At 61.0% G+C, this 27,041-nt stretch overlaps 1 protein-coding gene across 3 annotated transcripts in view; it reads right to left on the bottom strand.

Moving 5' to 3' along the window:
* Window positions 1–446: 446 nt before the first annotated feature.
* Window positions 447–27,041, bottom strand: part of MLLT1 (MLLT1 super elongation complex subunit) — a 121,524-nt gene continuing 94,929 nt past the window's right edge. For 2 of the 3 annotated variants that reach the window (XM_081233090.1, XM_081233089.1), the window contains exons 4-12: window positions 18,871–19,014; window positions 15,606–15,731; window positions 11,235–11,789; window positions 6,893–6,980; window positions 5,178–5,286; window positions 4,043–4,142; window positions 3,709–3,780; window positions 3,249–3,320; window positions 447–3,037 (exon numbers count right to left, since the gene is read on the bottom strand). In XM_081233090.1, the coding sequence (XP_081089216.1) occupies window positions 2,909–3,037; window positions 3,249–3,320; window positions 3,709–3,780; window positions 4,043–4,142; window positions 5,178–5,286; window positions 6,893–6,980; window positions 11,235–11,789; window positions 15,606–15,731; window positions 18,871–19,014 (1,395 nt within the window). In that variant the 3' untranslated portion in view covers window positions 447–2,908. The remainder of the gene's footprint in view (window positions 3,038–3,248; window positions 3,321–3,708; window positions 3,781–4,042; window positions 4,143–5,177; window positions 5,287–6,892; window positions 6,981–11,234; window positions 11,790–15,605; window positions 15,732–18,870; window positions 19,015–27,041) is intronic. The other variant, XM_081233091.1, reaches the window with a different exon arrangement.

Below are 27,041 nucleotides of genomic sequence, written 5' to 3'. Positions count from 1 at the left end.
TCCATCTACCCACCTATCCATCTATCCATCTACCTGCCCATCCACCCTTCCATCCACCACCCCCCTACCATCATCCACTCACTCATCCACCCACCCATTCATCCACATTGTGAAGTTAGGCTTGCTTTTCAACCCAAAACTTGCTGCCTGCTTTCAAGAAAAGAACACACCATCAAAAGCAGGACCAGACACTTAGTTCTCTGCCATCTCACGCCTCTTGGGTTTCTGGTGGTGCCGGCCAGGATGCCAGCCTTGCTCACGTTCCCTGTCCCCACTCCTCATGCCCAACAGGCTTGGTTTCAACCCTCTCTCCTCTTCCTGGTCATTGATCTGGAAGCACTGGGACGGGAAGAGAAGACAAGGAACCCCATGGTGCTTTGTGGCTCCACCCACCAACTCCACAATGGAGGGAACCAAGCAGATGCATGAAGCTCTACACATAACTCTGCTTTCCCATCTGACTTTATTTCACTTTTTTTCTATAAAACTCCTCCATAATTTCACAATTTAACAAAAAAGTTTAAAATCCAGGACAGAAACAATCCTGTAACTTATTACAAACACAATTCTCCTTTATTCCTCTTATCCAGGAGTTGGTCTTGGGCCGATGAGTGTCCTAGTTCCTAGTTAGACACATTCTTTGTAAAAACCCTTGTGGGTAAGAAAGGTATTCGATACCTTTTGCTTTCAGGCGTCGGTTTACATTTTCTTCAGGAGATAGCAAAACACCGGGATTTGCACTGGGGTCAGGGGGCTTAACACTAAACACACGGCAATCACAAAGTGCCGGCCCCTTCCTATGGAAGCGTCCCCAGAGCCCTGGTGGGCCCAGCTGCCGGGCAGCTGGGGGTGGGGTGGGGGGAGCAGCTGGGAATGCCGTGGTCGGGGCCCTGGCTGCCTGGCACGTCCATCAGGTGGTCACAGGGCCAGCACTGGGCCCAGAGTAGCTCTGGAGGACAGCACTGGGGCCTTCTGGCCAGAGGAGGTAAAAAAAAATAGGTTGGTGCTTCCAAAGGCCCTGGAAACAGCAGGCAGGGCCAGATGCTGCTGCTGCTGCTGCTGCAAAGGGCAGGCCCGAGAGCCCGGCCTTCCTCTAGCTGCCTCAGGGGCAGAGCCTGGCTCCTGAGCAGAGGGCTGCCCGAGTCACAGAGCCGGGAGGGCCTACAGCCCCTACCAGGAGATCCTCCAGAAGGAGAAAGACTAGCGCCCTTGGGCTGAGGCTCCCACCCACGACCCCCAGCGGCCTTTGTGCACAGAAGGCCAGGCAGCTGCTGCTCTCGGGCCAGTCCTTTCTGTCCAATGTCTTAAGAGTTTCCAGAGAAGAGAAGTGCCCCACTTCGGAGTATTGTTGGCCTGCCTGGAGAAGGGGACGGTGGCAGCACGGAGCCTGCCACACAGGCCTGCCCTCTTCCTAATACCTCAAGGCAGTGGGGCTGGGAGAGAATCAGAGCAGATGGCGAGGAGTCACGGCAGTTTCCTCTGGAAGTTCTCGGGCCTTCCCCGAGTCCTGGGATCTCACCAGGAAGGCTGGCGTTCGGGGAAGCCTTGGAGGCGGGGCTCCCGAGGGAGTGTTTGGGGTCTGCCTGACAGACAGAATCGGAGCAGTGACAATGGTCAGGGACCACAGGGAAGGGGAGCGTGGCACGCCCCACGTGGGAATTCACAAACTGGGGGGAGGAGGGTCCGTCCGACAGTGGGTGGGAGAGAAGTGAGCCTGGCTCCAGCCCCAGCCTCCTCTCCTGGAGCCGGTGGGGACCAGAGGAGCCTTGAGTCGAGGTCCCCAGCCCCCAGGAGCCCCCCACAAGGTGGGCTGACTCTGTGAGGGCGTTCTGGCCAGGAGGGAGGAGCTGGCTTGGCCCTTGGAGAGTTTCAGGCGTGCGAGGAGTTGGGTCTCCAGCCCCGGACCGGCGTGAATTGCAGGGGTGGTTGGGCCTACCGCCGGCCGGGGCCCAGGCACGAGGGGCTGGTTCTGAGTCCTGACGCTCCTCAAAAAACTCCACAAACTATCCCGTCTTATTTGGCAAAAGCTCATTTTTTCCAAAGTTCGAAGACTCGGTCAACAGAAGGAAGAGGATCCTATGGAAGGAGGAAGAGGACGAGCCCCAGGACGCCGACCCAGTCTCGGCCCGCGGCTGGCTGGGGGCCGGGAGGGCGGCTCCTGGAGACGGTGGCGCGCAGTGTTCACCGCCCCAGGAGCGGCAGGAGGCGTCCTCCCTGCACCTGGAAAGGGTGAGCTGGTGCTCCAGCCCGGCCTTCAGCCCGACGCCAAGGCCAGCGGAGACATCGCAACCTACAAGTCCCGCCTTACACCCCCCACCCCCACGTGCACTGCTGCCCTGGAAATGCACACCTGGGAACCGCTCGGTACCTACAGTGCAGACATATATATATAATAGAGAGAGGAGAACTATACAGCACGGAGTCCCAGCACAGTGAGAGCCGACACGGGACCGTGTCTGGCTGACGCGGAGGACGAGCCGGGCCCGTCCTGGTGCGGCAGGAGCCCTCTGAGGTCCTGGGGCGCGGCGGGGTGTTCCGAACCGTTGGGGGAGGCCGGAGGCAGTGCCCCAGCCTCTCAGAGGGGCCCGGGCAGTGAAGCTGTGCCACACGCCCCACCGAGGAGCGAGGCCCCCACCGCAGGGCACGTTTCTTCCCCCTCGGGAGTACACAAGCCACTTTCCAAGGGGGGCCCAGGTGACGGCCCCAGGGTGTCGGGGAGCAGCAGCGCCGGCCTGGCCCCCTCGGCCCCGGGGCTCCCGACGAGGAAAGTGCAGCTGGCCGTGTGGGCCGAGGACAGGGCGGTCACTAAGGCAGTGCTGCGGGCGGGCAAGTCGAGAGAGGAGGGAAGGCGGGGCCCAGACGTGGCCTCCCAGGACCCCGGGGACGCGGCCCGGCACCCGGCCCAGGGTCATGTGGCCACCGCCTCCAGGTAGCTCTGCAGCTTGCGCACGGTGGTCTCATCCAGGGAGAAGAGGTCGAAGTCGAAGGTGGTGTTGGTGACGTTGAAGTGGCCGGTCTCCTCGATCAGGTTCACAATCTGGAGGGTGGTGGCAAGTGGCTTCAGCGGACAGGGCGCTAGGCTGGGGTGGACCCCGTCCCCCACCAGGCCCTCGAGGAGAATGGAGGGTGATTCCCTGGGGCTGCCTAACAGGGTCAGCAGCCCACGGGCCTCAGGGGCACCCCGCCCGGGATTCCTCTGAGATGCTTTGCCCTCACGGGGCCGCGGGGTGGGTAGCTGCATCCAGTACCTGCTGCAGCACGTTGCGCTCCCGCAGTGCCATCAGCCTCCGGTGCAGCTCCACCAACTCGTCAGTGTAGGCCTGGGGGACAGAGAGGCGCTCAGCGGGCGGCCCAGCGTTGCCCTGTGACCACACCCACGTCAGCTCCAGGCTGATGCTCCCCCATCAGCTCCAGGCTGGTACTCCCCTGCCCCGCACCGTCGTAGGCCCTCCCCACTTTCCCAGCCCCCACCCTGTCATAGCCTCCCCCAACCCTGCCCCAGCCCCGCCTTGTCGTAGGCCCCTCCCCACTCCAGCCCCACCTTGTCATAGGCCCCTCCCCACTCCAGCCCCACCTTGTCATAGGCCCCCCCCACTCCAGCCCCACCTTGTCATAGGCCCCCCCCACTCCAGCCCCCACCTTGTCATAGGCCCACCCACCCACCCAGCCCCCACCCTGTCATAGCACCCCTCCCGCCCCAGCCCCCACCTTGTCATAGGCACCCCTCTTGAGGATCTTCTCGGGCTTGCTGCAGGGCTCCGGGCTCCGGCGGCCTGATGTCTGCAGGGTGACCCCCAGGTCTGCGTGAGCGCTAGCCCACACCCGCTTGCCCAGCCCCCAGGGCCACCGCCTTCCCAGGCCCCAGGCCTGCTTGTCCTCCCTCCTCTGGCCCTGGACCCAACTCTAAGGGCAGCCCCTCCTGGGGACCAGATGATCTCTGGGGCCTGGGGGTGAAATGACCTTCCTCTGTGCCCACCACCCTGAGCCTCAGACGCTTGGAGAAACCCCAGGCCCGACCCTCAGCCGGCCTCTAGGACGTTACCTTGCTGTTGGGTGGGGGTGGCTTCTTGGGTGGAGGGGGCTCCCGGCTGGGGAGGCAGGAGTCGGCACTGTTGTCGCTCTCGCTGTCACTGAAGCTCAACCTGAACGCAGACACGACACCCTGTCAGGCCACCCTGTGCTCAGGGGAGGGGCCCACCCTGCAAACAATGCTCTGGGGCTCTGGGACGGACTCGGCCACTCCCTGGGGCCAGGCCAGCGCCCAGCGCTCCCCCTACAGCTCAGGAGACCCCCTCAGCCAGCTCTAGGCGGCCACTGCCAGCTTACAAGAAAAGGAAAGAAAGAATGCTGCATCTGAGCTGCCTTCAAAGAGCAAAGAACCCAGAGATGAGCACGCTCGCTCTGAGAGGCTCTGGGACCTGGCGGGGCTCGCTGCTCGCGGCAGGCTCAGAATGCCCGGTGCGGTGAAGCACCCTGCAGGAGAGTCACTGCTGGCGGCAGCCTGAGCCCAACGCCCCGGAGGGAGGGAGGGAGGGAGGGAGGGACACAGGTGCCAGCGTGGTGACATCAGACGCCTGCCCCTTGCTGGGCGGGGCCCAAACCCTGAGTCTGCTGAGCCCACCCCACAGTCCTGGGGCCAAGGCTGGCACTTGCACTGGGCTGGAGGCTGAGAACGCACAGCCATCCCTGAGGTGGGCTCGCTCCCAAGGCCTGGGGGTGTCCAAAGGAGGGGCCTCAGCTTACCCCTCTGGGGGAAGGCCACACGTCATCTTCCCTGGGCCAGTGCACCTGGGGAAGGGGGAAGGGACCCCTGGCCCGAGAGCAGAGGAACCAGCCCCCATTGCCCCGTACGCCTGGGACCAAGGCTGGTCCTCGGGCTGCTGGGCACCGCCTCGCCCTCCTTCTCGGGTGGTGATGGACTCCTCTCCCTGAGCGTCCTGCCCCTCCCTGCCAGGCAGCCACACCCTCCAGCAATGGGAGGAAGGATGCCCCCCGAGGCCCCCAGGCCCACCTCAATGCCTAGGCAGGGCGCCACCCGGTGGGCTCAGAGGCTCCCTTTGCCTCACCCCGGGGAGCCCCTGCCCTGGCCCACCTCCTGGAGGCCCCACGATTACAGCAGGGCCAGGCAGAGCTGCCCCGGTGCGCCCACGCCCACTCCTCCCCTCCGGCCCAGGCACCTGGAGTCCCTCCCTGCGTTCGTCTTGCCAGCGGCCTCCTCGCCTGATGAAGAGTCGTCCTCGTCAGATTCCTCGGACTGCAGGTCCTCCACCATGGAGCGCAAGGGTCCTGGTGAGGGCCGCGAGGGAGGCATGGAGGGAGGGAGGGGGAGAGAAGGGGATTCAGGGCTCCACCTGCACCCCAGAGTCCCCTCCACCCCCAGGGCCACATGGAGCTCCTTGACGCCACGACCCCCAAAATGCACCCAGGCAAACCCACCTCGGAGGTTCCTCTGGCCAGGTGGGGCCTGCCGCCCATCTCCAAGCACTGCCCCCGTGGCCACCCCCTCCTTAAGAGACCCCTGGCTCCCCCCACCCCTACCTTCCTGGCCCTGCTCACAGGCCTCTGGCCCCTGGCCCCAGACAGAACCGCAGGGCCCCTGCATTGCAAAGGGAAGGAGCAGCCCTCCTCTGCTCCGGGTGCTGGGATCAGAGCTCTGCCTGCACGCAGGACGAACCAGCCCTGGCTGAGGAGGGCGAGGCGGCCCGAAGCGTGGGCCACAGAACACCAGCCCCCTAGCCTGCGCCACTCCTCGGGCCTGCCCAGCCCCGTGGCAGGCCCCTCCACTGCTCCCGGCCCACCGTCCTCCCCTTTCTCCAGAGACACTCGGTTCCAGTCCCCTACAGACGGCATCTTGGTTTATATTCCTGTTACCAAGGCAACAGAGGGACACAAAGCCCTCAATTACCTTGGTCATGTGATCCCGTGCACGGCAGGTTTCCCCCTCCCTTCCCCGTAGATAAGAACCGTTGGAGAGAGTGTGGGCTTGGAGCACCCCATCCCCCAGCCCCCTCAGGACTGCATGTCTTTATGTCGGGCCCCCGGACTACGCTCGCCTCCCCCAGCTCTCCCCCACCCTCCAAAAAGGACTGCAGGCCCTGGAGGAAATTCTCAATCCGATCCACCAGAAGAGGTGCCTCCAGTGTGAGGGTGGGCAGGGGTCGACGGGCCGGGGGCCCTATCCGCTCTGGGGCAGGAAATGGGTCTGGTGCCGCCTCCCCACAAGTACCCCAGGCGGCCGGCAGGGAGAAGGCAGCACTGCAGGCTGTGGGGGCCTGGGCCGAGCGGAGCGCTCGGCTGGGTGGCTGAGGCAGAGGAAGGGACCCTGCGCTGGCCAAGTGAGCCTCCATCTGGGAGGAGCTGGAGAGGAGGCTTCTGGCAAGGGCAGGGCCCAAGTCCCAACAGGGCCCTCCGCCACACACCCACAAAGCACAGCACAAAGCCCTGTCGCACAGATGGGGCAAAGCTGAGGGTCCAGGCGACGGACAGCTGGTGGTCGGGTGACCTGTGCCGGTTTTGCTCTTAATACCTGCCCCCTGAGCGTCCACACACCTATGGACACGGATCTCTGGGGCCCGGTCCAGGCAAACAGCGTATCCTGAAGTGAAAACCTGGGCAAGCTCAGCCCACGCCCGAGCCTCCCTACCCTCCCTCACCCCCTGCCCTCGGGTTTTTCCGGCCGTGGCAGCAGCATTCAGACTCAGGGTGTGCTGAAACTCAGGCAGGAGCAAGTCCACGTCGGGACGTTCCTTGTGAACCCCTGGACTCCATACCAGACCCAGTGCCCCACTGGCCTCCGGAGAGGTCAGGGGGCTGCTCCCAGAGCAGTGAGCCTTTCCACCAGAAACCAGCCCCATGCGTCCCCACCCTGGCTCTCTCCTTTCCCAGCACGCACCTTGACTGTGGTTCTGAGACGGCTCAAAATCCGAATCCGAACTGGAGTCGGAGCTGGAGCTGGAGTTGGATGGGCTCGACTGGGCGGACTTCACCCCACGGCAGGGCAGGCGGGGCAGCAGGGAGAGAGGACAACAGTCATCTTTCAGTCCAAAGAAAAGGAGCCCTCCGGTGGCAGGGACAGCCAGGCAGGACGCCCCAGATACGCACTCAAAAGGCCGCCAAGGCGCCAGGCCCCGGCACTCGAGACCCTGACCCCATCCCACCTCCTCCCCCCAGCCCCAGGATGCTGCCAGTGTGCATTCAAAATGCAACCAATGACCTTTCTTTTCCCACTGAGGGACTTTAAATCTCCAGCCACGCCTGGTGCTCCCACCTGCCCAGGCAGGAGGACGGGGCCGAGGCAAGCTCTCGCCGCAGGGGGACTGGGGGCGGGCGGGGGGCAGGCGACTGTGGCTGCTCTCACTTGTGGGCCCTGCCCTCCTCCGGCGAGAGCACAGCTGGCTGGTGTGCGCTGCGGCGCTGCGGCCAACAGCTGGAAGGTCCGAACAGGAAAGGCGGGTGGGTTCTCATCCTGCCCCTCATTTCCTCAGTCTGTCCTGAGGCTGAGTAGCGACAACAAGCTGTCTCCCTGTCACTGGGTGCCCCTGAGGTGATGATGAGTGTGTGGGCAAGTGGCAATCACTTGAGGACATGGTGGACTCACAGCCAGCCCCACTGCATCCAGAGCTGGTCACATCCCCCTTCCCCTCTTCCTTTAGCCCTGACTTGGCCACCAGGGGGCAGTAAAAGCCCAAACTAGGAGCCCAGGCCCTAGGATACTAGGACGTAAGTAGCGTGGGGCGGCACCTCCCACTTGAGAGGCCTGTGTGGGGAAGGGGCTGAGCCAGAACTGGGTGGCGTCTGCTCTGGGCCCTCAGGAGAAACCAACAGGCTCCTGCACAGGTATGTGCAGCAGGGTGATAAGCCCAGGGCCGGGGGCTGGGCCAGACTGGGCTCCAGTGGGCAGTCCATGGCTCAGAAAGCCTGCCAGCCCAGGGTGCCCAGACGCCGTCCAGCCTTCTGTCCTCGGGGACTTTCTGGGAGAGCTGAGCAGCCTGAGCACCTGGAAGGGGCCAGGAGACAGGCGGAGGCACCCAGCAGTGTCTCCTCAATCCTGGCACGTGCCGCAGGAGAGGAGACCCCAGGAGAGGAGCCCCTCTCGCTGGCCCGTGGGCCGAGGGCAGCCCCAGCTCCCAGAAGGAGACCCGGGAAGGCTCAGGTCTCTCCTCAGCAGACTCAGAGAAGGATCCCACCGCCTGGGCACAGAATGCTTCCCAGCTGAAGAGCTGAGGGCTCCCTCCTCTGGGGTCTGCCACCGCCCAGCCCGACCTGCTCCGGGCTCTCCCAGCAAGCCCCTGCCAACGCGCCCGACTTGCTACCTTCACACGGGCCAGTGGTGTGCCCTGAGGAACCCTCCCCGGGAAACCCGCGTAGACTGCCATCAACCACTGTCCACTGGGTGGGTACCACTCAGACCAGTGTGTGACCCTCCCCACCCCCAAAAACGGGCCTGGGGCCACATGGTCCCCCCTGCATGCATATCCCTGAGTTCTTATTCTGGCTCGGAGGTCCTGGCTTCTGACCTTGGCTTTCTCACCAACTGGCCAAGGCAGCCCCTGTTTTTAAGCCTCAGTTCCCCCATCTGTAAAAGAGCTGCCCTGCTGGCCTCTGCTGAGCACATGGAGGTGGATGCCAATTGCTCTTCCGACCTCTGGGGCAGGGAATTCGGACAGAGCTCCGGGGCAGGGAAGACCTGGCTGGGAGGCCACCAGCACACAGGCTTGGGCCAACAGGCTCAGGAAGGTCCAGGGCAGGGCAGCACCTGCTCTGTCCTGACGGCCCAGGCCAGGCGGGCTTCTCAGCCACACTCATCCCCTTTCCTTCCACATGAATCCAAGGGGTGGGGTGTGGAGGGGGGCGGGAATCTGGAAGTGGTTTCAGCCCCAAGAGCCTAATGGTTCCTGGGGGTCAGAAAAGCCCTCGAGGGGCTGCCGACGTGTCCTGGGGCTCAGGCCACACGGGGCGTCCGGAAGGAGGGTGGAGGGCCTGCTGTGCTCCCAGTGCTCCGGGGCCTGTGACTGAAAGGGACTGAGTGTCAGGAACCCCACAGCCAAGGAGACCCCACAGGAGCAGCCAGAGGAGCTGGGGGGCTCGGCCTGGGACTCAGACGAGGAGCTGCCTGGCCCCTCTGAGGGCCGAGGGCGAGGAGGAGACTCGAGCTCCACGCAGCGGTCAGAGCTTTCCGGCAGTGGCGCCCACTCGGCCTCCAGCGTGGGACGGCTGGAGACAGGCAAGGGCAGCTGGGGAGGCCCGGGTCTGGAAGGTCGTCTCGCCCCCTTCACCATGGCCATCTGTGCCTCGCCAGGTCCCAGGGTCAGGACATGTGAGTCACTGTCCAGCAGCCCTAGAGATCCCCCGGGCATGCTGATGGCCCAGACTCGCCGTTCAGAAGTCTCTCAGCACGCGGGATGCGCCTCTTCAGCCAGGAGAAAGCCCTGGGCTTCCTTGAGAGATTCCAGCCTCAGGGCCGAGGTGGCCAAGGCCACAGACACTGGACACCCAGCCAGCCCCCACCCTCCACCGAGCAGGCGGAGGTAGCTGCCCATAGTGGCACGGGTGCTCACAACCATCACAGCAGGACGTCAGGGTGGACACCCGGGGCCAGGGCGCCAACATTCAGCTGGGGAGGCAGGGCTCAGGGAGGCCTCCACCTCTTCCCTACACAGGTGCACCAGCCCTAGGCACAGGAAGGTCTCTCTGGAAGCACCTGAGGCGGACAGGAGGGAAGGGCACCAGACCAGAGCTCTGGGTCTGAGCAGACGGAAGAGAAAGATGCTAGATGGGGCGCTATGAAGCACCCAAAGAACCTCCGGCAACCGAGAGGTGGCTGGGAGGGCCCTGGACTCCCAGGAGTCTCCAAGTAAGAAAGACGTTCCGGGATCCTGCCATCCTCAGGTTCACTGGCAGACAGTCTCCCGGGCGCAAGAAGCACTAAGCATGTGACATCACCAGCCCTGTGTGTGTCCCTAATTGTGGGGATGCACTGTTACCCAGGAGCCACACTGTCACCCCCAGCCACCTCCAACGAGGTGCCCCTGGAAGCCGCACGCTCACAACATCGGTGCTACCGACACAGACCACCTCTGGCTTCACCTCTGGGAACCACTTGCAAAGTCCCAGTGGCTCTCTGAGCAGCAAAGCTGGAGACAAAGCTTCTGCCTTTGAGAGTGAATAAGTCTGGGAACTATAAAAGGCCACTGAGGGCTTCCCTGGTGGCACAGTGGTTAAGAATCTGCCTGCCAATGCAAGGGACACGGGTTCGAGCCCTGGTCCAGGAAGATCCCACACGCCGTGGAGCAGCTAAGCCCGTGCGCCACAACTACTGAGCCTGCGCTCTAGAGCCTTTGAGACACAGCTACTGAAGCCCACGTGCCACAGCTACTGAAGCCCGCGTGCCTGGAGCCCGTGCTCCACAACAAGAGAAGCTGCCGCAATGAGAAGCCCGCGTACAGCAACGAAGACCCAATGCAGCCGTAAATAAATAATTAATTTTTTAAAAAAGGCCACTGAGGGCCGGGGCTGGTGATACAGGTGAGGGGGTCAATGGCTCACTCATCCATCCGTCCATCCAACTATGCGTCCATCCATCCATCCCTCCAAGTCCCTGTTCGCTGAGTACCAGAGGCCAAACAGCATGCAGAAATGACATGGCCCTCCAAGGCCCAGAGAGGTCTGGCTAACCAGTCAACAATCTGGCTCCTAGCTCCTTTGTGACTCAAGCCGTCTCTGATGGCGACATTCAGACCCACATGGAAATGCTGCTGCAGGAAAAACCCAAAACCTCTGGCTCCCAGACCCAGGGAGTGGGATGAAAACACACAGGGACACCACACCACGAGTGGCGAGTGGAGGGAGGGGGTGCCCTGGCTGACCGAGCCTGCGGCAGCTGGGTAAAGACTCCATGGTGAGACACAATCGCCCACCCTGACCCCAAAGCGGCCAGTGAGACCCCGGCCCACACAGGGGGCAGCCCGAGAAAAGCTGTGAATGCAGGTACCAGTATCACGCTCAACTGGGACCCTTCATCCCAAGCACCGTCCACACAGATCTCACGAGGCGGTTTCATCACCCCCAATGTAAGGGGAAACTGAGGCCTGGCAAGGCACGGAGGCTGCCCAAAGCTACATGGAGCAAGTGGGTGCCCAGCCTCCTTGTAACCTCTGGGCGGCTCAGAGCCCGCAGAGAGAGGATGAGGGTGAGGTGTGGGAAGGGGAGAAGGGTGGGGCAAGGAGCCACCTCACCTCGGTCTTGAAGGAGGCCTCGTCCTCCGAGTTGGACTCCTCCACCTCCGGAGGCTTTTTGATCTCTCTGGGCTCGTTCTCAGCCTTGACTTTCTCCCCTTTGGCACTGCCCTTGTCCTTGGCTGGCTTTTTGTCCGAGAAGGAGGAAGACGAGGTGCGGGGTGAGGTGCTCGGGGCGCTCCTGGACCCCTTGGAGCTGCTCTTCTTCTGCTTTTTGGCGCTGGGCTTGGGTGAGTCGGCGGCGGCCGGCCGCTTGCTGGAAGACTTGGGCGGGGGCGGCGGTGGGGGCCCGCCTTTGGGGGACATGCTCTCCAATTTGGTCTCCTTCAGGGCCATCTTGGGCTCCTTGAATGCGGCCTTGGGCGGCGGGGCCTTCTCCTCCTTGGGCGGCCGGCCCTCGCCCAGCTTCCGCGCGGCGTCCTTGGCGCTCCTGGCCTGCTCGCGCTCCGGCTCCTTGGAGGCGCCCCTGCTCTCTGAGTCCTTGCGCGGCCGCTCCCGGTGCTCCTTGGTCGTCTTGTGGGCCTTGCAGGCCTTGCCGCTCTCCCTGCTGGCGTCCTGCAATGCCGGGCGGGAGGGGGACACGGTCAAATGGCATCTCGGGGCCGCCCTGCTCCGCCTCCCACGACCCCTACAAAGTATAATCCACCTGATTCAGACTCAGCTAGAGAAAATCTTCCATAAAGCGAAAAAGTAAGGCAGCAGGTGAGAGTTTTAAATGGAGCTGTCCCTTTAAACTACTAGGAAGTGTCAGCAGGTCCCAGGCGGCTGCAGGCTAAGACTCCCCTGAGGGATTCAAGAAGAGTACACGGTGAGTCAGATACAGACAGGCAAGCCACACCGACCCACTCCCGCTCCAGCGCCTCGCAGCTTCCCGCAGGGCCGCTGCGGCGCGGGGGCTGGGGGCGCCAGCAGGCGGGGCCTCTCCTCTGTCCCCACCAGAGCCAGGTGCCTCCCCAGGTCGCCGCCCCCCTGCCTGGAAGGCCTGGCTCCGGCCTGGCCCGGCCTGGCCCCAACGCACGCCGGCACCGCAGCTCTTTGATCGCCCTTTAATCTCCACAGTCAGCATTTACTGAGTGCCTGCCCGGTTCCCAGGCACTGCGCATGACTAACGGCTCCTAGACCTCCTGGAACCCAAGCCGCCTGGGCAGCTTTTCTAAACCATGTGCAATGCCTGAACCTCCGCCTCGGAAACTGAGGGTTGAGGGTGGAGCCTGGACTCTGGCGTTGATGAGCCAGGTCAGGGGGGCTCCCACTAGGGACAGAGGCAGTGAGCAGCCCTGCACCGGGCCGCCGGGAAGGCCGGGCTGGTGGACTCCAGCCTGTGCTCCCTCTGAGCAGGAGCAAGACCACCTACCTCACCAGGCGACGGTGCAGGGCGGGCAGGGCAGACAGCGAGTGCACAGTCACCCCGCCCCCACGCAGCCAGCGCGCCCTTGGGTAGGAGCCCCGTCTGACACCTTGCCGGGCCTGCTCCTCATCAACACCGCGTACACCGCGTCATCACCTCGCCGCACAGCCAGGGCTGCGGGACAGGTGCCCGCTGCCGTCAGCTGCCAGGATTCTGCCCCCGACTCTGTGGGACAGGTGCACGGCTGGGCACCACCAGCAGCTAGACCACAGGGGCCCACCTGGGCGGGGCCCCCCAAAGCAGCCTCCCTCTACCAGCTCACCCCAAGTGCTGAGGGGACGGGCGAGCCAGGTGAACACCCAGCAGCTGGTCCTCTGCTTCCTGTGCTCACAGCCCCCAAGGGTCCAGCAACAGAAGCCTCCCCGCAAAGAGCCACAGGGAAAGACGGCACAGCCTAGAACCACCTCTGACCTACTGGAGTCCCCGTCTTCTTGCGGATCCGCTACCCACACCAGTGCCAAAGGTTCAGGGCCAGCCCCACGTGGCCATGGGCTCCTGCCGCCTCCCTGGAGAGAAGTCGGCCCTGTGCCCTGGCCCCGGCCGTCATGTCACCACGGCAGCGGGAAGGGGTGCTCACACCACGAGCACCCCTTTAGAAGCCTGTGTAAAGGGGCACCCTTGGGGGGGGCTGGTGTGTGGAATGGGGCCGGTCTCTGGGGGCTCCACTCTCCAGCAAGCTGTTCCCCTAAGGAGGGAGGCAAGAAGCAGAGACCTCCCGCGCCATCCTGGCCTCTTCCTGCAGCGTCCACGAGCCCGCCTGGGCCGCACAGTCCCAGCCCCGAGAGGTGGAGCGGAGCACCCCTGATGGGGACGACTGCCGACGGCCCCCCGCCCGGGTCGGCAGAGCCTCCCTGCTGTCCAGGGCCTGCCCAACTAGCAGGGGCCTCGGAGCGGCGGCTCTTCACCCGGAGCTCTGGACGGGCACCCAAGAGCACAGGCCCTCTGAAGTCACACACTAAGTCTGTAGCATAATGTAGACGTTCCTGGGGCAAAGCTCCACTGCAGTCATGTTCTCAAAGCTGTCGAGGACCCAAAATGATTAAGAACCAAGTGTTAGAGAAAGGCCCACCAGGCCGACTGGCTGACATCAGACAAGGAGGCAGGGCGCCCTGAAGCTATAGGTGCACGAGTCCAGGGGGCGGCGGGACCAAAGGGAACAGCCACCTGCACAGTGAGCCTTCAGGGGGTCCCAGTCCTCTCCTAGGAGGCTCCACTTCCTGCCTGCCAAGCTACCCTCCGGGGGTCTGTGGGAAAAAACAGAACCACAGGGACCAATCCACCTGAGGCTGCACAGCCAGACTCTCCACCGGCCCCCAGGCCCTATAAGGACCACCCCCACCCCCGCCTTCCTGGCCCTTCTGCTTGGAGCATGCGGTCCAGCCAGTCAGAGTCTGCAGGTCCAGGCAGTGGAGAATCCGTCTGGGGGAAAGAGCCGGTGCTTCCTCAGCTGGAAGAAGAGGCCGATGACTCAGAGGCAGGGCTGTGACAATGGGAAGAGGGGGTCTGTGGGAGAGCCATCAGCAGAAACCTTCGCAGGGACTCCCTATGTCACAGCGTTCAGGGGCTGCAGAAAGATGCTGGACCAGGAGGGGTGAAGACAGAGGACCCTACCTGCAGGCCTCCCAAGCCTCGGAGACACACCCACTGGCTTGGGGGTGTCCCAGGGGTCTCAAAGACCTCAGCAAAAGATGCCACCAGCAACCCCAGCAGACGTGGCTCTGTCGGCCACTGGAGTGCCCTCACCACCTGGGAGGGCACTTATTAGGTGACTTGCAAGCGACAGGTACAGAAGAGATGGCAGTTCCCACTCTTCCTATTTTGCACCGACTTCCGAAAAACCGTGGGTGGCTTGGAGAAGCTGCCAAGATCGCTAGCAAGAATTTTTCTTCAAGTCCCGTGAGGTTCAGGGAAAGACCTAGGAGGCCGGTGAGGGGAAGACCCTGGAGCCACACTCTGTACTTGAAGACTGTGGCCTCACGCGTCCAGAGGGCTTAAGTCAGACAGATCTGAGGATTTCAGAGACCTAGTGGCCTTGTGGAAAGTGCCAGAAAGACCTTGCCTGGGTGGCATGGCCCTCCTCCAAGGTTGCTGATGAGCATAAGGCTGTAAGACGGCCCAAGAGCTCAACCTGTCCCACCTCAACCAGGCCCCTGACACCCGACAGGGAGTGAAGCAAGAAAACTGCCAAGATGAGAAATGGATAAACTTGCAGGGTTGGTGGTGGACGACCAGCAGCTGCCCTGAGAGCCAGGCGGAGCTTGGCCTCGGGGACACAGCTGTGTAGGTGGCTGCAGCATGGGATGCATGCTCACAAGCTTCCAGGTCCACTGCGGTACCAGCCCGAGGGCTCCGGAGGCCACTCTGGGACAGTTCAGAGAGAGAGGTGTCGGGAGGGCAGAGTGCCACCTGCCCGACTGGCCGAGAGAAGACGATGAAACGTTTCTTCTTGGGGCGAAACAGTTGGCTCCGCCACATGGTTCCACCTGGGCCCTCCCCCAGGTGAGCTCTCTCTGCCCAGAGCTGCTGCCAAAGAAGGAAGCGGAGCCTGGAGCAGCCACGGGAGGGAGCGCCAGCCCCGACGGATGGGGCGTTCCAGTTACGCCAGGAGGCAGCGGTGGACACGCTCTGTCCACGGCCCCCAGCCACGCCAGCCTCTCAAGGTTCTGTCCGAGTGGCCCTAGGCCCTCGGACTCGGTGGACGGGAGAACGGGGCAGGCTCTCTGGCCTCAAGAGGAACGGGGGAAGAACCTGTGATCACTTGGCTGTCTGAGCGGTTCAGGAGGGCAAGCCTCCTGACGAAGGGCAGAGCAGCCGGGCGGAGCGCAGAGATGTGCTCCGAGAGAGGATGCCAAGGGAGCGAGTCCAGGGACGGAAGGTCCAGCTCTGTGGAGGGGCGCCCTGAGCCCAGGCCCCGCCGCTGGGCCCCAGCGCTCCCACGTGACTGGGCCTTCCGCCTCACTAACCTTGGAGCCGTGGGACGGTTTGGTCTTCTTGGGGTCAGAGAAGGCAGAGAGTGGAATTGTGGGTAACATGGGGTAGTCGGGGCTGGGCCTGGACACCGTTTCTGCTCCTTCGGGCATTACCATCACCTAGTGATAAAGAAGAGACAGATGTTATCAACGAGCAAGGAGGCAGGCTGGAAATTCGATCGGCAAGAGGAAGCCGGCCCGCGGAGCTTTGCTCCGGGAGGGGCCGAATGCCGAGCGCTGGAGCCAAGCGGGGCCGGGCAGAGAGCGAAGAGAAGCCAAGTCCCAGGATGGCTGGGCGCGGTGGGCCGGGCTGGCCGAGAAGACACGGTGCAGACAGACCAGAAGCGCGGTTGGCACGGGCGGGAAGCCGGCCGGACACCCAGAGCAGGCAGCTGCGGCAGAGGGGGCAACCTGTGCGGGATGTGTGTGCCTGATGCCCTCCTCCACCGTGAGGTGGGCGGGGTGGACAGACAGGGAGAGTGTGGCCAGGCCAGAGGAGAGCAGCGTGGGGTGGGCGCAGGAGGGAGAGCCCAGAGGAGGGAGGGTCCGGGGTCCTGCTAGGAGGTGCACGGGGAAACACCTGCCCGGCTCCAGCCAGGCTCCCGAGGCCCCGGCTAAAGGGGGAGAAGGCGGCGGGCAAGTCCTCGAAATACTGACACCGCAAATTGACCCTAGTAGCAGTCAGCGCTCAGAGGGAGCCTTCCAGACGCTGATGAGACAGAACAAAAGAATAAAGCGCACACACACAAAAAAGAAGAAAGCATTTAGCTTGGTAAAACAGGCACCATGAATAACCCCGAGAACCTGGGATTCCCCGAGGAACCAGCGTTTCATATGAGGGGGGCCAAGGTCACACCTGGCTGCGGGGACACCGGGTTGAAAGGAGGGCGGTGGAGACCCTCGCCCCCTAAGCCCCGCAGCGGAGCCTGAGGCGGTGCTGCTCACGGGAGCCTGTCCGACCACCATGCTCTGAACCAGGCTCCCAGAAGCCACCTGCCCCACCAGGCCCAGGATCACGCTGCTGGCGACCCGCACACTCCAGGCCACAGGGAAGCAACGGAGAGCGCAGCCCAGGAGAACGGCGGGGCCACAGGACGCCTTAGTGCATCCACCCGAAGACCTTTTCCTTCTACTTTCGCTGCAACTTCTCTCCCTTCAAATGAAGGTCCCCGACCAACCCTATCCCAGGACAGCACGTGGAGGCCTCCCATGTCACTGCCTGTCTGTGACAGCCCTTTGGGGCACATGGCTCCACGGGGACCCGTCTCACCCCTGGCCTCTGAAGGAGCCTCTACCTCTGCGCAGCTCACCTGCCGACGGGGCAAAGGATGAGACACAAGCTGAGGGGCTGGGCAATCGCCTGGCACAGCGGAAAGCAGCTCAGGTCACCGCTGAGGGTGTCTGAGCCTCATGCAAGGAGCAACAGGGCTCAGGCAACCCCGGGGGAAGGGGTCGCACAGAAAGCAGTCCTCGTGGGCTCACTGACGGCCCGCTCCTCCCGTGCTTCCAGCGCCGACATCTACGTCAACGCAGGCAGGCTCCGGGCCCATCTGCCACTGGATGGGAAAGGCGGCGCCACTGGGACCCAGAGCCCCAGAATGGCAAACAGGGACCAGGACTCAGGGCTCGGGAGCCACCGTCCCATAAAGGTCTCGGGCAGCTCCTAGGACCAGCAAGCACTGCTCTGCCATCAGCCTGGGGCCTGAAGCCTGCAGCCCCAAAGGGCGAGAAAGTTCCTGATCAGCCAACCGGCTCTCCAGGCAGCCCCAAAGGGCCAGAACAGCAGCCAGCAGAGACCACAGGGCGGCAGCTCGCAGGCCTCCCTTCCTCCCTCCCAAACTGCAGGCCGTGCCTGCCCTCCCCACCTCCCTCCCCCACCTCTGCGCACCTCCTCCTCCTCCTCCTCCTCCTCCCGCCCTCCAGTTTTATGTGTTTAGATGATGCTCACTGAACCTGCATCTCCTCAGAGCAAAGAAAACATCTTTTTTTTTAAATTTCAAAACGTTTTAGTTTTAAAAAAATAAAATAAATGACTATAAATGATACAACCAGTTTTCCCATGTGACTCTAAAGGTTAAAAAACAAAACAAAAAACAACTTTACGTGGGGAGCCAAGGTCTCGATGCCTGGGTTCTGGGGCTCTGAGAGGCCCGTGGGCGCTCTGTGTGTCTGTCTCCCAAAGAGAGGTGACCATGAAAGCTTTGGGGGAACACCCGGGAACACCTCGGGAAATACTTTGGAAAATATTTGGCAGCCAAAATAAGGTAGAGAAGCAGAGCTGGGGGAGGACCACTCAACCCAGCAGACTCGGGGCCAACGTCTGTGTGAGCTGATGCTGCACCTCCCGGCGCTGTGACGACTCCGTCAGCCATCATGTGCTAGATTAGAATCGCACACTAATCTTTTACTAGGAACACAGCATAACCTAATCACGTATTCTGCGATGAATACGTGATTGCTTTCATATTTTTAAAAAAGTTTATAGAAAGACCCAACTGAATTAAGTGAACAGGAAAGGACTGCTCCCCAGAGCCAAAGAAAACCAAGCCAAACGCCCTGCACGCACTGGGGAGGTGGGCCTGCCTCCACGACACACACATGCGCACACACAGGCTCTCGTGCCCCCGGCCCGACTCCTCCGTCCCAGGCTTGGGATGCCTGTGTGCTCAGCCCACCGCCCTCGGCGCAGTCCAGTCCTCCTCCACGACCGAGCACCCCACCCCGCTCTCCAAGGGCCCTGCCACGTGCACGGGGATCACTGGCCACACAACTCGCCACGGAGACCTAAGTTCTGAGAGGCTGTGTCACCAAGACAAAACCGCCAGGAGCGCGCATCAGCAGGGAGCCCCTACAGAGCCGGGGCTGCTCCCCGCCCCACCGATGACACGGCCCCCACGAGGCCTTGCTGATCTGGTTAAAACTGGCTCCGGTGCTGCGCCAAGCTGACAGACTGGCCTCGCGCCCATTCCTGCCCCCTCCCCCCGCCCCACCCCACCTCCATGGAGGAGGATGCTAATTACCCACAGCCAACAAGAAGCTACAGGGTAACTAGATACTAGTTAGTCACTCGCAGCGGACAACACCCTAGTGCAGACTCGGGACGCCTGGGTCCCATCCAAAGCTGCTGGGCGCCACCTGTGCAACCTGCCCCTCTGGGTCTTGGGTGCCCGACCACACGCTGGAGAGCCCCAGGTGCCCCCAGCACCAGGGCCGCCCAGCGCTGGGGGCCATTTTGGGGCACGTGGAGTGGCACACTCACCCCGCCGGCCATCAGCAGCTTGTACCGGAACTCCACGGTGGGGTTGTTGAAGGTGAGCTTCTCACAGCGCAGGTGGTTGACGGGCGGGTTGCCCTCCAGGTTCAGGAACAGGTCATAGGTGAAGCAAACCTTCCTTGGCTCCTCCTTAAACAGAGAAAACAAGGAAGTCCACTCAGACGGCTGGGCAGGAGGCTGCAGGGCAGCCACGGGCCAGGCACAGGCACTCCTTGCCGCCGGGCCTGCCCCCCTCTCCCCTTGGACCCTCATCAGCTTCTCTGTGTGTGTGTGTGTCTCCCCATCGCTCTGCTCATGCAAAATAAATCAACTTACTATTTGCAGAGCGGCAAAGCAGGCACCACGACAGAAATAAAGATCATCAGGATGATGTTCCCAGCTGGTTAATGAAGCAGTCCTGCTCGGAGCCCCGCACACACATCCCCCTCAACCCTCAGTGCTCGGCCCATGAACGGGGAAGACGACGCTCCAAGACACACAGCTGCTCAGCGACAATGCTGAGACCGGACCCCAGGCTCTAGGACCAGGATCCTGCAGCCTCAACCCCCGGTCCTTTTCCTGGAAGGGAAATTTCTCCAAATACATACAGGCGGCCAGTAAGCCCACAAAAAGATGCTCAAGGGCTTCCCTGGTGGCGCAGTGGTTGAGAATCTGCCTGCTAATGCAGGGGACACGGGTTCGAGTCCTGGTCTGGGAGGATCCCACATGCCGCAGAGCAACTAGGCCCGTGAGCCACAACTACTGAGCCTGCGCGTCTGGAGCCTGCGCTCCACAACAAGAGAGGCCGCGATAGTGAGATGCCCGTGCACCGCGATGAAGAGTGGCCCCCGCTCGCTGCAACTAGAGAAAGCCCTTGCACAGAAGCGAAGACCCAACACAGCAAAAATAAATTAATTAATTAATAAACTCCTACCCCCAACATAAAAAAAAAAAAAAAAAAAAAGATGCTCAACACCATTAACCACTAGGGAAATACAAATCAAAACCACAAAATACTGCCTCACACCCACTAGGATGGCAATTATTTTAAAAAAGGAAAATAACAAACCTTGGCAAGGATGTGGAGAAACCAGAATCCTGGTGCACTGCTAGCAGGAAGGTAAAATGGTGGTCCCTTTGGAAAAGTGTATGAAAATTCCTCAAAATGTTGAATACAGAGTAACTGCATGACCCACATATCTCCCCTAGATGTATACCCAAAAGAAATGAAAATACACATTCACATAAAAACTTGTACGCCTATATCCACAGCAGCATCACTCACAATAGTCAAAAAGCGGAAACAAACCCAAGTGTCCATCAACAGGTGAATGGATAAACATATTGTGGTCCATCCATATAACAGAATGGTATCCAGCCACAAACAGGGATGAAGCACTGACACGTTACCATATGGATGAACCTCAAAAACACGATGCTCAGTGAGAGAAGCCAGACACAAAAGGCCATGCAGTGTGTGATTCCATTTACACGAAGCATCCAGAACAGGCAAATCCAGAGACAGAGTGGCTTCATGGTTGCCAGGGGCTGGGGGAGGGGAACGTGGAAACTAACTGCAAATAGGGATGAGGTTTCCTTCTGGAATGATGAGACCGTCCTGGGAACTAGAAAACTGTGATGACTGCACGACACTGTGAACATGCTAAAACCAACAAACTGGTGTGCTTTAAAAAGGGTGAATTTCCTGGTATGTGAATTACACCCCAATTTTTTAAAGTGCTATCCGTGGGAGAGAGAAAACTAGGAGTACGGGGAGCCAGTGGCGGCCTCTCAGCAGTGCGCAGGAGGTGAGGAAGGAGGGCAGGTCGGGCCGGGGTCAGGAAGGAGGGGCAGGGCAGCTGAGCCCTCTCACTGGCGCTTCCGGGGCTGGCTTCTCTTTGCCCCTTCCTCCTGTGGTGGGGCACCAGGGCCCCGGCGGCCCCGCCATCCCTGGGCAGATGGCGCGTGGTGAGCTGGTGATGCGGGGAGCGGCAGCCTGGCTGGCCACACGCCCGCTTCTGAACAAAGGGGACAGGAGTGAGGTACTGCAGTCGCACTTGGACGACTCTGTCCCCCCATCCAGGCCACAAAGGTAGAAGGTGCATCTGTCACGCGATGGAGCCGCTAACCCTGCCCTCCAGGAGCTGCCAGGCCTTCTCGAGCCGACCCGACGCCAGCGACACTGACCCGGCCCCTCCCCTGGCAGCGCCTGGCCCCAAGAAGAGTGGGTTTCTACCCCGCCCATCTGCACGAGACTTGGAAATCGGTCCCCTTGTCCAAGGTGGACAGTGACCTAGTTTGAGGCGATGAGATAAGGGAGGTCAGCCTAGGGAGGGCTTTCCTTTTCAAATCAAAAAAGTGCAAGAAAGTCTCAGCATTTCTCTTCTTCCTGCCTAACTGTGAGACGGTACACGGTACAGCTGCAGGCCAGCATCAGCCACGGCACAGGCGTGGAGGGAAGCCGAGAGCACCCCAGGCGGGCAGCCCTAGCACCACAGAGCTGCTGCCTCCCACTTCTTGTTAAGGAAGAGAAAGCAGCCCCCAGTAACCACTGTTATGCCCCTACATGCGGCCAGTGCCCCTCCTCTGTGTCCACCCATATGGAGGCATCTGTCACACTGGGTGTGTGTCCCCACTAAGCTTGGAACCCCTGGAGGCAGCGGCTGTGGGGACTCCTGTCCTGCACCCCCCTCCCCGGGTGCTGGCCCTGGGGAGGCGCTCCATATTCGCCAAAAGAATGAAATGTGACCACTGATAGGAGAGGGGCCTGACCCAACAGTGGGGGTGGGGAGGGGGCCACGAAGGGCCCGTGGAGGCTGTGACAGGCTTGGAGAACAGCTGGAGGGTGCAGAGAAGCGCCACAGGCCACAGCGTCCTCTCTGGGACCCCGAGAGCCCACGTGGCTGCAGCTGGAGGGGAGGGTGGACAACAGTGGCAGCAGGGGACCCAGAGAGAAGGGCCTTGGCCGCCACTGAGAGGGTGAGCCTCATCCTGGGGGCAGAGGGCTCTACGGGGGTTGAGGCTGGGGAAGAGAGAGCACAGATCCGTGTGCTGGGGAGCAAACAGCCTCTGGCCGGCAGAACGTCTGTCGAGACTGGGAGCAGGGCCTGAAACTGGCAAACAAAGGAGGCGGGAGGAAGCAAGCATTTGTCCCGCTTTCCCACTAGGTAAACACACAGACGATAAGAGGGGTAAATGGCACAAACGTATCCTGGCTACTACATGAAGAAGGAACAAGATTACCAGCCATCTGTGACTCCTGACAGGTCGGTCACCCAGGTGCTGTCTGTCAACCCTGCCAACATCACCAGCATGGACCACCATCCCGGGAAGACCTCACCTCCAGATTCAAGTGCACGTTGTCAGGGAAGACAGAGATCAGGGGACTGTGCTAAATGCAGACACCATGGGGACAAAAGCAGCAACAAGGCAGACGGTACCAAACTCTACGGGACAAATGACGCGGCTTCTCCAACAAATAAAGTGCAAAGAAACAAAAAAGAAAGAAAGAAAAAGAACGTAGAAGGAGAATCTATAGATTCAAAGAGACTTAGGAGACAACCCCCTGAATCACAATGTGTGGGTCCGGCCAAGATCCTGATTCAGACAGGAAAGAGCTTTAGGCTGGGGATTAAAAAATTGATAATTTGCAGGTGTGACACTGGTATTGTTATACTATTAAAAAGCAGCCCTGGGACTTCCTTGGTGGCCCAGTGGTTAAGAATCCACATGCCAGTGCAGGGGACAAGGGTTCGAGCCCTGGTCCGGGAAGATCCCACATGCCGCTGAGCAGCTAAGCCCGTGCACCACAACTACTGAGCCTGCGCTCTAGAGCCCGTGCGCCACAACTACTGGGCCCGTGAGCCACAACTACTGAAGCCCGTCCGCCTAGAGCCCACGCTCTGCAACAGGAGAAGCCACTGCAATGAGAAGCCCGCGCACCACAATGAAGAGCAGCCCCTGCTCACGGCAACTAGTGAAAGCCCGCGCGCAGCAACGAAGACCCAACACAGCCAAAAGTAAATTAATTGATTTTTTTAAAAAAAGAAAGAAAAAAATAAAAAGCAGCCCTTATCTTTTAGAGACACAGTCTGAAGCGCTGACACGTGAAATGGTGATGCTTGGGGTCTGCTCCAAGATGACGCAGGCAGGGGCGGCAGGCCACAGACAGCTCCCAGGGGCCCGTCCATCACCCCGTCCACTCCTGCAGGTGCTTCCAACTTTCCCTGGTCACCTTCCGAGTGGACACAGGGCAGTGAGGCTACAGGCTAGGGGGAGGAACTCGGCTGAGGGCACCTGTGTGTCAGCAAGGGGAGGTCAGCAGACAGCTGACTGTCCCCCTTTTAGGGCACAGGGTCAGGCTGGGCCTGGGGCTCGTCTCTCCGTGCACAAGGCCTGCCCCCCTGAGCCTCGGCTTCCTCACCTGTAAGGTGGGAGGATGAGCTACAGCCACAGGGCTCAGCTCTGCACCATCAAGAAACGGAAACCACTGTTTTCACCAGGAAGAAGCGGAGGCTTGACGAGGGCACGTGGAGATGCAGCCCATACACGGGACCCCTGCTGCCAAACTTGGGCGCCCGAGGCTCAGAACCAGGCCCTCCTCTTGCCTCTGCCCTCTCTGGGTGACACCCCCCCGCCCCCGCCCTCCAGCCGCAGCCTGGTGATGCAGCTGCAAGGCTGGTCCAGCCACTCCCCCAGTCCCTGGCCCCTCAGCCAGCCCCTCCTCGTCTCCTCTGGACCACTCGCTGCCCCTACCACCCAGCTGCTCCTGCTGCGGCCTCCTCTCAACTCATGGAGTTTGAACCGGCTCCTGGCTCATCCCCAACCCACTCCTTTAAAGCCCGCCAATGGCTTCCCTCCGAGGGCCTCCTCTGACCATTATCCCCAATCACAGCCTTCGTCATGGTCCACAGGATGCATGTCTGTTTTCTGTCCACCCACCCTTCTGGACAAAGGGACCCCTTCTGTTCCTATGGGGCAGCGCTGAGCAAGCACCCATGTCTGCTGAACGTGCCCACGTACTCGTCTGTCCTACAGAAACTTCACGGGTGCCCGCCATGTGCCCACAGCACGGCCAGGGCTGAGGAGGGTCTCCAGTGTCCCGAAGCCCTCAGGGCAGCAGCGATGCTGACGTGACGCCAACTGCTCTGTAACAGTATTTTGTGGAGCATCCCTGAGGCCAGGCACTCTTCCAAGCACAGGTGCTCTTACTGTCCCCATTTCACAGATGAATAAACTGAACCAGAGGCAGAGCACATGCCCGGTGCCAAGAGGCCGGTCAGCAGGGAGCCAGGACGCCCTCCAGGCAGGCAGTATCCTCTGGAACCCTTGGCCCTTGGAGCGGTTCTCACACCCACACAAACCAAACAGGGCAACGCGCTGGCCCAAGGCGGCGCCCAGGAGGAGTTCTCTGGGATGCCCAGGTGAGTGCTGAGGAGCAGTGCCAGGGGCGGCACGTGGGCTGGGCAGGGGCCTCCCCCAGAACCCAGCATGTGCCCCAGCGCACACTGATGGTCAGAGCTCCCTCGGGACAAGACCTGGGGCCTGAGAGGCTTAGGAACTTCCAAGAGGGTGGCGGACCACTTCCTGCCCAGCCCCCAGGAAACCAGCCTCCTGAGAAAGCCAAGAGGCAGGCTGCACCACAGCACCCCAAGAGTCAGCAGCACACTAGGTGAGGGGTGGCCGAGCTCAAGGCGTGCAGGGCAGCAATCCCAAGAGTAACTAACATCCTTAGGCATTCCAGCGGGACCCCTGGACCCTCGGGATCCTGAGGCCGGCCTCAGGGTTTCTCAGGCCAGGCCCTGGGCCACTGGCCACAGGCCAGCATCTCTCTCCAGCCTCAGCAAACTAAGATGCGGAGGAACTGGCTAAATTGGTGTCAGTGCCCAAAGCCGGCAGCACACACACCTGTCCACTGCGCGGGGAGTGTGGGCCATGGGGCCCGTCCGGGCCAGCAGCCCCCAGCCCTGGGCCGGCTGACTGAAGCTCTGCGTTGGGCCCTGTCCACCACCTCAGAACCCCCCCACCCCGGGCCATCTCCAGGGCCCCCCTCTGCTGCAGCTGGCAGGGCTGGCCCGGAGGACCCCCAGGTCAAATGGAAGGCTCCCGCAGCCTCACCAGCCGAGGAGGACCCCTGGTTCCTGAGGACCCTGTGGCTGTTTCCTCTGCCCTCGCTGGTCCCTCAGGCCTGTTCCACGCTCCCTGAGAGGTCCCGGGGTTCGCATATGCTGAGCTTAAAGGACAACCAGGTAAACCTGAATCTGACTTTGGCTCTAGACCTAACTGGCAGTTTACAGGGCTGTAGTCAGCAACATCCCTATGGGACCACAATACAGCGTCCGAAAATGCTTTGCAAGGGAGAGAAAGGGAGAGAGATGGAGAGAAAAAAGATTTAAAGACGCTTAAGAGACACAGCAATTAGTAGCACTGTACTGACTTTATTTGAATCCTGATGTGAACAAATTATTTAAAATATATATATGTGAGACAGGGAAACTCTGATATTATTGGATATTTGACAATATTAAAGAATTATTGATTTATTAATTTCTAGATTTGATAATACTGTTTTAGGCTTGTTTGTTTTGTTTTTAAAGAGTCTTATCTTTCATAGACATGGGCTGAAACATTTACAGAGTAAAAAAATAGGATGCCTAACACCTGATTCAAGACATGCTGGGTTATATAGCAGAAACTAACACACAACGCTACTCCAATAAAGATGTTAAAAAGAAAGAAAAAAGAAAAATAAAAGACATGCTGGGAGCAGAGACGAGAACAGCACCGCCTGCAGGTGAGTAAGTGCTGAAGCTGGGTGGTGGGCGCTATGTGGTGGTTTGCTCTGCTGCCCTCTCTGCTTCTGCATCTATTTCTTGGTTTTCTATATTTAGAAGTTTAAATATACACGCCTAGCCCCCCCAGCCTTCCCCACAGCTCCGCATTCGAGCATCTACTGACTACCTACGTGGGCTGCCTGTATCCTGGTACTGGGGACAAGGGTGCAGGCAGGCCCGCGGCCACCCTCCCACCGTCCCCAAGATCCTCCGTGGCCGCAGGTTTACGTCTCCCCCATCCCCCCACCCCTTGCACCGCCCTGCCGCCAGCAGCCCTGCCAGCCCTCCCTGGGGTCAGGCGCCAGGCGGCAGGTTTTACTCAGCGCCTTATTTCATCCTGCAAAAGCTCTGAGAGTTAGTCACTGCTCTCACCGCTCCTCGGGCAAGGAAACTGAGGTTTTGCAGCATTTAATCATCTGCCAACGCCACAGGGAACCAATAAAGGCCGGACACCGGGTCGGCACACCAAAGCCTCGGGCGTGTGCAGACCCAGCGCTTCTGTGCACTCAGCTCCTCTGGCCTGGCCCGCGAGTCCCCGGCCCAGGCCGACCAGAACGGGGCTTCCACGCGGCAGGAGAGAATCGCGGACCGCCCGAGAGAGACAGCGCGAGGGAAGCAACGCCTGAAATCCCACTGCCAGGATCGAGCCTACACGCCTAGTAAACAAGTGTTCAGGGAGGGCCACTGAGGCAGCCTGCAGGAGTGAGGGTGGCCCTCAGCCGGGGAGGGCAGGTCCATGATGGCTGGTCTAAGCTGAGGGGCTCGTTAAGCAGACAGCGCGAAGAACTCGGCAGAGCTGTGGGTACCGGCACAGCAGGGTCCACAGGTATTCAGTTTGAAATCGCATCTCTCTCTCTCCCTCCCCCTACCCCCCCACTCACTCATACACATACACACAGAAGATGATGTTGTTTCTGGAAGGTGACTTACAGTGGTGACAGTGGCCACTTCAAGGAAACAGGCTGGAGAGGAGACCCGGATTCCTCGCAGCCTCCACATATCACCTTTGCAGTTAGAAGTAAGAGAAAAACTTTTAAAAAGCGTTAAGGAAAGCAGTGCAATGTGGGCTGAAAACCGTGGGCTTTGGGGTCTTGAGACCTCCCGGGTGTCACACCGTTGCCTTGCTGTGTGACACCGGACCCGCCACTCCACCCCTCTGAGCCTCAGTGAGAGGAGGAAATAAACCCCCAGGGTTCTGGGTGCACAAGGGAAGGCAGGAGGAGCGGCTGTGACTGGCTGGCAGCACGGCATGGGCAGCAGCTGTCGGGCGGCCCAAGAGGCCAGGAGGCCAGGAGGCCGCCCCGCGGGTGACCTCGGGGCCTGCCAGGGCCGGCTGCAGGGGGC

This window comes from Mesoplodon bidens, assembly GCF_964165515.1.
Source record: "Mesoplodon bidens genome assembly, chromosome: 4".
NCBI lineage: Eukaryota > Metazoa > Chordata > Mammalia > Artiodactyla > Ziphiidae > Mesoplodon > Mesoplodon bidens.
This window is presented reverse-complemented; position numbering and strand designations above follow the sequence as displayed.